Genomic DNA, 8457 nt, shown 5'->3' on the forward strand with positions numbered 1-8457 from the left:
ATCAGCCGTTTTGGGGAGGTCCTCCATTGCATCTTTGAGTGTGTAAGCGAGGAGTGTTGTCAGTCTTCAGAGAGTGAGTGCGACCAAGAGACGTAATTTCTGAACGTCTATCACCAAACTGCTTGTGTGTTCCTTTCTTGACTCTCCCTCTCCTTCCTCATCTCTCCTCCAGCTGGCGGCCATGTTGACACCCAGGCATGCATCCCTAGGTGTGTCTGCATATACAAACATACGCACAAGTTGGGTCCCATCTGCCTGGACCGGTTTTGCTGTGAGACGGTTCCAATGAACAGAGACATGAGAACCCAACAGAACCTTCCGGCCTTACTTGTGCCCCTGACACTCATCTTTCTCCAGTCGTAATCTTTCCTGTTCTCCATTTCTCTCCTTGTCTTTCTCTGATCCCTCTATTCTTTCAAGATCTCTCCTTTTCTCTCATGTTCTTTCTAGTCCTTTACCTCACGATACGCACCAATTATAAATATTCTGTCAGGAAGTTACATGTGCAGTAATGGTGTGTGTGTGTGTGTGTGTGTGTGTGTGTGTATACCCTTCCAGTTTTTGCTGACACAGTATTTCAGCTTATACCATGTCATAAGACAAATCAAACTGTCCCAAAGTGCAATGAAATAAAACAAACTATATTGCAGTGTAACGTAACTAAACATAATGTATCATAAATGATAAATGTAAAACTAACTAAACAAATGTATCACATTATGATGTTGCATCCGCCACCGCAAAGTTATGTGCATATTATAACAACAGGTTCAAGGTTCACGAACAGCTTATTTCCACTGGGTGTAAATGTCAGCGGCATGGCTTTGGCATAGCATTTTTATCCACTGGAATTCTCCTTATATCTGGGATTAGCGCTTATCTGTGGGGAATCACATGAGCCGTCACTGTGTATAGAGTTATGGGACATGATGCGATGATAACATCAGAGGTCACTCTGTATAGAGTTATGGGGCATGATGCGATGATAAGATCATAGGTCACTGTGTATAGAGTTATGGGGCATGATGCACTGATAACATCAGAGGTCACTCTGTATAGAGTTATGGGACATGATGCAAAGATAACATCAGAGGTCCCAGCCTGTCCGTCCTTGTCACTGTGAATAGAGTTATGGAGCATGATGCGATGATAAGATCATAGGTCACTGTATAGAGTTATGGGGCATGATGCACTGATAAGATCAGAGGTCCCAGCCTGTCCCTCCTGGAGGCCCCTCCTCTCAAGACGTCTCAGTCGAGGGGTCAGCCTCCTCATTCTGTCAAAGCTAGCGCTGATGCAAGATGGACCTGAAGGCTGTGCTGATTTGGACCTGTGCACTCATCTCTCCAGGTAACAAACTGACAATACATACTTTTGAAGCAGCAAAGACACATTTGCTTAGCGAACAAAGAAAATGTGCTATCCACTGGAAGATAGCACAGTGATGTGTCTAACAGTGATTACTTAGAGCCTTAGGCTTATAGCAAGATATGGATCATTTGTATTTTGAGTTGTAGTTTTTAGTATCTTATCATCTTGGTGTGTGTTACATTCAATTACTGCTGTCCTGTAACCACAGCTCTATGCTTCTGCCACTGCGTGTCATTTCTGGAGTCAACAGAAACAAGTCACTAATTCAGAGAAACAGTTTAGCACCGTAAATAATATCATATAATAGAATAGAAACTCCTTATTTTTGAAAATGCCCTTGTTATACTCACTAATTGTTTTGCTCATGATGTAAAACTGATGACTACTGGGACCACAAGAGAGAGAGAGAGAGAGAGAGAGAGAGAGGAAAAGAGGGGGAGAGGGAGGGAGAGAGAGAGAGAGAGGGGGGGAGAGACAGAGAGATAGTGTGAGAGAGAGGAAACTGTTGCTTTGTTGGCACGCTGAAGGGTGCTGACCTCTGATCCACAGCCCTCTGCTGGCCAGGGTCCAGACGGCAGTACAGGCAACACAATAGGCAGGAGCTTTTAGCCAGGATCCCACCAGAGAGAACAGGAAAGACCTGGTGTGTAAGGCACAGGTCACCACCACCACATGTTGTTATGTCAGGTTATCAGAGTCTATATCAAGGTCTTTAGGAAGTGTTTTCTGTAATGCTGAATATTTTGGTAATTGCCTCTCATTTGAAGAGAATGGGCATGGGAAAGGGTCACTGCAGCTTTTGTCATGTTAAACATAAGTACACTTATAAACAAACATTATTATTATCATTATTAATAATAATAATAATAATATTCTTTTGTCATATTAGACATAAGTACACTGATGAACGTGTCAATTAATACTCTGTGAACACACTTTTTTTTAAATTAAAATGTTTAAATCAATTGAATGAAAATATGCAATACAATGCTAAATAAAATGTTTTTTTGCATCATACAAATGTTCTGTAGCTGATGAGAAATATGCGGATTCTTTCAGAATGCTTCAGTAAAATGTATGCTAAACCTCGCTCCTCTTTCTGTCTCCGCTGTTAATGACTAGCTTTCCATATGGAGATACTAACTGTAATACAGGGGTTGGAGTAATATGCTTTTTTCTGTAAAGTACTGTTCAATTCAATTTTATTAAATTATATTTATATAGCGCCATAACAATACGAGCCTGAACCCCCTTAGTGCAAGCACAATGGCAACAAACGTAGTCAGGAAGGAACCTTAAGCAGAACCACAGCACATAAGGGTGGACCCATCTTCTTGAGGTTGGCGGGGTGGAGATAGGAAGGGGGGGATGGGGGAGGGTTGTGTAGCAGAAGGGGAAGGGAAACAACAAGTGTTGTACACAGCCTGCTGTTGCACTGTAGAGCATAGATGAGAATCAAGCCGAGAGAGAGAGTCCAGCTGAGAATGAACAATGGCTCTGGCAGTGAAGTAGCTTTGAGTAATTTTTTCTATTCAATCACTATTCAATCCAAAAGATATTTTTCTTTGTTCCAAAAAGAACCATCATAACATTTGCTATTGTCCTCTGGGCTCGGTATTTGAGTCGAGTTCTATTGTCCTGTGGGCACCGTCCTTGAGTCGAGTTCTACTGTCCTGTGGGCACCATCCTTGAGTCGAGTTCTATTGTCCTTGAGTCGAGTTCTATTGTCCTGTGGGCACCGTCCTTGAGTCGAACTCTTTTGTCCTGTGGGCACCGTCTTTGAGTCGAACTCTATTGTCCTGTGGGCACCGTCCATGAGTCGAACTCTATCGTCCTGTGGGCACCGTCTTTGAGTCGAGTTCTATTGTCCTGTGGGCACCGTCCTTGAGTCGAACTCTATTGTCTTGGGGACACTGTCCTTGAGTCGAACTCTATTGTCCTGGGGACACTGTCCTTGAGTCGAGTGCCTCACAGCTACTAATCACCTCAGACTGTTTTCAGTTCGATCCCTGATGTGCAACAACTGCCAATCTGATGCTGGCGGTACCTGCGATGATGTCCAGGGGCCGTGTCCTTACGCTTGTGCCAGTGTGAGGATAGCCCGATACGAAGGTCAGACACTGCCAATATTATGTCTGAGGTTTAGTTCTGATTAAGTCGTATTCATGCAGTCTTAAAGAGGCAAATTTTCTTGCCCCATATTCCAACATACATGTTTGTAAGTGATAATATTGTGTGACTGCAAGTGATATTACCAAAGTGTGACGTACGTAGTTTGATATATTTTTACGCTAATAAAGCAGGTCTGCTGCTTTTCTTTGATAAATCAAGTGAGAGACTTTTGTTTACTTTTACCTGTAATACAACTTTTCTTTTAGAAAAAAAAGCATATTTAAAATGCAAGGTTTTCAAACTCAAACTCTGTATGATTGTGATTCTCCTGCAGGAGAAAGGAGGCAAGGTGAGATGAACATCAGGACCTGCTCCACATCTGATATATGTGTCATGGGCTCACTTAACTTTGGCACTTCAAGGGTTAAGGTGGAGAGCACCTGCTGCACCACTGACCTCTGCAACAACCAACCTCCTCCAGGTAACCATGGCGACTTGCCAAACTCCTCCAGGTAACCATGGTGACTTGCCAAACTCCTCCAAGTTACCATGGTGACTTGCCTAGCAGTTCAGTCCATGAACATTTTAGTTTTGTTTTCTAAGTTAAGGATTTTGGCTGGAGTTCATGACCTCCTGTGAGATAATCTGATTATTGTCCATTTGTATGTATTTTATTACGTTTGGAATGGTGTACTTTTGTGTGGGGAGCAACAAAACCATAATTCAATCATATCATATACATTTCAAAGTAATTGTCTAATAGCAGAAGAGTTAAACATGCTCTTGTTTTGTAGAGAATCTTAAAGACATCTCTAATGGGAAGAGGTGTTTCACCTGCAAAGGTGGAGACTGTTCTTTAACTGTGGAGTGTTTGGGGAATGAAGACCTCTGTGTCACGTCTACATCAGCAGGTGATGAATATGATTCTCATTCATACATTTGAATCCCATCATCTCTCCTCCAGAATATGATTCTCATTCAGACACTTTCGATCCCATCATCTCTCTTCCTGAGTGCTTAAGCTGACAGATACACTTTGTTGGATTCAATATTGACAATCCAAAAATTATTCAAAAATTGTTCTGTCAGGTTCATTTGAAAAATTGTACCTGGTTATCATTGAGTCATTTCTCATTGATCTGGTCAAAAATAATTACTACATCCTTTTCTCCCCGTCTGGCTCTCTGTTGTAGAGGCTGATCAGAAACCCTCGGGTACTCAGAAGGGATGTGTGTCTGGATCCATCTGCCAGAAGAGGGACTCAAGCCACCCTCTAGCCAGCATGGCGGATAGCCTGGACTGCTGTGAGGGGAACTTGTGCAACGGCGTGCAGGGGACCAATCAGAGCGCAGGAAACATGGGTCATGTGACCAAGAGCAACACACAGAACTTTCTTCTATTGCTGCTGATGTGTTTGGCTTCCAGTGATATTGTCTCTTGAGCTCACACCTCTGTTCCTGTAATGTGTGTGTTCTATATCTGTGTTCACACCTCTCTTCCTGTGATGTGTGTGTGTTCACACCTCTCTTCCTGTCATGTGTGTGTGTTCACACCTCTCTTCCTGTGATGTGTGTTCACACCTCTCTTCCTGTCATGTGTGTGTGTGTGTGTTCATACCTCCCTACCTGTGATGTGTGTGTGTGTGTGTTCACACCTCTCTTCCTGTCATGTTTGTGAGTGTGTGTTCTATATCTGCGTTCACACCTCTTCTCCTGTGATGTGTGTGTTCTATATCTGTGTTCACACCTCTCTTCCTGTGATGTGTGTGTGTGTGTGTTCACACCTCTATTCCTGTGATGTGTGTGTTCTCTACCTGTGTTCACACCTCTCTTCCTGTGATATCTATCCTCTATATCTCATCTGCTGTTCTCCCTGTTCCTGTATCTTTCTACCAATCTCTCTCTCACAGCTACCAAGCAGTTACATGATCTTAACATGGCCAATAAAAGGGTTCATTCAACACTGTTTGGTCCATCTCTGCTAGTTTTGTTGATATCTGAGCTCGACAGCAAATCAAATGACACCCAGATCTTTCTCGCTCCTAAGGAAACGTGTCGATTGGCTGAAACAGTTTATAGCTTGGGCTGAGCCACTATGTTTGTTTCCCAGGACTGTGTGAACAGTGGAGGTTTATTTAGTGTACACACACACACACACACACACACACACACACACACACACACACACACACACACACACACACACACACACACACACACACACACGCTACCATTAGTGATATAGTGTACTGTGGATGAGCCCTTGGACCTGACCCACCTTTCACCTCTAGAGGGCGCAATTTAATCACACATACTATGACAGCAAGTACAGAGATGTAAGAGTGTTCACTCATTCAAGGAATAGTTGTCCCTTCAGTGGTTTTCTTTACCAACTTGTCTTTGATGGAGGGATGTGGTTCTAGGGTGGAGATCTAACTCTTCTGTGATGGAGGGATGTGGTTCTAGAGTGGACATCTAACTATTCTGTGATGGAGGGATGTGGTTCTAGGGTGGAGATCCTGCTATCATTTCATTGAATCCGGGTTGTAATTTCATTTACAATGAGACAGGCTCGGAAAATAGCTCCAAGGCCCCAGAACCTTTACAAATATCAAAAACCAACATGCATTAAAATATGATAAAGGCATTATAATATCAGCTAATATTATGATATGATAGTGTCAGCTCTTGATTGAATAAAACATGATACTCACATGGCAAACTTCTACGTCCGGAAAAGTTTCTGTAGAAAGTTGTGTTGTGTTGTGTTGTTTCTACAACTGAAACCCATGTTCCTGTTAGGGGCTCCTGTAGAACGTGAAATCCATCTTCCTGTTAGGGGATCCTGTAGAAGGTTCTGTTGTGTTGTGTAGTTTCTACAGTTGAAACACGTCTTCCTGTTCCAAAAGTAAAGTAAAGAAAACAATGACCTGAAAAAACAATTACCAGAAGAAAAAAAACTCCTGGAAAGAAACTTTCCTAATTGTAATCCTATTTTGTGTGAGTATCCAGGCATTTGAGGTTACTCCATAAGGGAAGTTAGCCATTGCAGGGGTCCTGATGACACTGATGGGGTCCTGATGACACTGATGACACTGATGGGGTCCTGATGGGTCCTGATGGGGTCCTGATGGGGTCCTGATGACACTGATGGGGTCCTGATCACACTGATGGGGTCTTGATGGGGTCCTGATCTCACTGATGGGGTCCTGATGGGGTCCTGATCACACTGATGGGGTCCTGATCACACTGATGGGGTTTTGTGTGAGTATCCAGGCATTTGAGGTTACTCCATAAGGGAAGTTAGCTATGCAGGGGTCCTGATGACACTGATGGGGTCCTGATGACACTGATGACACTGATGGGGTCCTGATGGGTCCTGATGGGGTCCTGATGGGGTCCTGATGACACTGATGGGGTCCTGATCACACTGATGGGGTCTTGATGGGGTCCTGATCTCACTGATGGGGTCCTGATGGGGTCCTGATCACACTGATGGGGTCCTGATCACACTGATGGGGTCCTGATGGGGTCCTGATCACACTGATGGGTCCTGATGACACTGATGTGGGTCCTGATCACACTGATGGGGTCCTGATCACACTGATGGGGTCCTGATCAAACTGATGGGGTCCTGATGACACTGATGGGGTCCTGATCACACTGATGGGGTCCTGATGGGGTCCTGATCAAACTGATGGGGTCCTGATGGGGTCCTGATCAAACTGATGGGGTCCTGATGGGGTCCTGATCAAACTGATGGGGTCCTGATGACACTGATGGGGTCCTGATCACACTGATGGGGTCCTGATGGGGTCCTGATCACACTGATGGGGTCCTGATCACACTGATGGGGTCCTGATGACACTGATGGGGTCCTGATCACACTGATGGGGTCCTGATGGGGTCCTGATGGGGTCCTGATGACACTGATGGGGTCCTGATGACACTGAGGGGGTCCTGATCACACTGATGGGGTCCTGATCACACTGATGGGGTCCTGATTGGGTCCTGATGGGGTCCTGATCACACTGATCAGGACCCCATCAGTGTCATCAGGACCCCATCAGTGTCATCAGGACCCCATCAGGACCCCATCAGGACCCCATCAGGACCCCATCAGTGTCATCAGGACCCATCAGGACCCCATCAGTGTCATCAGGACCCCATCAGTGTCGTCCAGACTTCTACTGGTAACAGGTAAGAGACAGTGCTGAAAGGGTGTAGGACAGAGCTGAAAGGCTGTAGGAGGGAGCAGAAACTCAATATGGTTCGATGGTCTGCATGCAGAGAGGTACAGAAAAAATCATAATATAATTTAACACAAACAACATTATATATTAATTCAAAGGATACAGATAATGATAGATAGATTGATGATAATAATATTAAATTCACAACATGAACAATGATAAATTGATATTAATGAAGAATATGGTTAGAGTGAGAAGTATCAAAATGTGACACTCCCCAAAGACTAAATAGACAAAGTGACAGACATTAGCACCCATGTTTGCGACGGACATTAGAACCCATGCTAGCAGATCTATCTATCTATCTATCTATCTATCAGATAAGCATATCTATCTATCCATCTATCTAGAGACGGACATTAGAACCCATGCTAGCAGATCTATCTATCTATCTATCTATCAGATAAGCATATCTATCTATCCATCTATCTAGAGACGGACATTAGCACCCATGCTAGCTACAGACATTAGCACCCATGCTAATGACGGACATTATCACCCATGTGTTTTAACCCCCTTGCTTACACGGCCACCTTCTATGTCCAAGGGTGTGGGATCGAGTCTGGTGCAACAGATAGGCTACAAAGTCATGTTGTCATGAAGTTGAAGGATAGCACTCTGGGAAATCCTCCAACATCAACACGTCTCTACTTCTTACTTTTAATTAGGGTTGTTTATTGTAACAAGAACCAAAAGGTTTGCCAATGGCAGTTTCACATTTT

At 43.9% G+C, this 8457-nt stretch overlaps 1 protein-coding gene across 1 annotated transcript; it reads left to right on the top strand.

Annotated features, from left to right (window-relative positions):
* The first annotated feature begins 1283 nt into the window (after positions 1 to 1283).
* On the top strand, positions 1284 to 5297 carry LOC308382419 (urokinase plasminogen activator surface receptor-like). The gene is made up of 5 exons (XM_080860143.1): positions 1284 to 1350; positions 3373 to 3483; positions 3818 to 3964; positions 4278 to 4394; positions 4677 to 5297. Exons 1-5 carry the CDS (start codon positions 1302 to 1304, stop codon positions 4922 to 4924), a joined length of 672 nt encoding a protein of 223 aa, XP_080716269.1. The 5' UTR covers positions 1284 to 1301; the 3' UTR covers positions 4925 to 5297.
* The last annotated feature ends 3160 nt before the right edge of the window (positions 5298 to 8457 follow it).

Source organism: Sprattus sprattus, assembly GCF_963457725.1.
Source record: "Sprattus sprattus genome assembly, chromosome: 21".
Lineage (NCBI taxonomy): Eukaryota > Metazoa > Chordata > Actinopteri > Clupeiformes > Clupeidae > Sprattus > Sprattus sprattus.

What these genes read in the sequence shown, in the direction of transcription:
- LOC308382419 (XM_080860143.1), top strand. Translation starts at nt 1,302, where the DNA reads ATGGACCTGAAGGCTGTGCTGATTTGGACCTGTGCACTCATCTCTCCA. An exon ending in GAGGATAGCCCGATACGAAG is followed by an intron (nt 3,484 to 3,817) that starts GTCAGACACTGC and finishes ATTCTCCTGCAG; the next exon opens with GAGAAAGGAGGCAAGGTGAG. An exon ending in TGTCACGTCTACATCAGCAG is followed by an intron (nt 4,395 to 4,676) that starts GTGATGAATATG and finishes TCTCTGTTGTAG; the next exon opens with AGGCTGATCAGAAACCCTCG.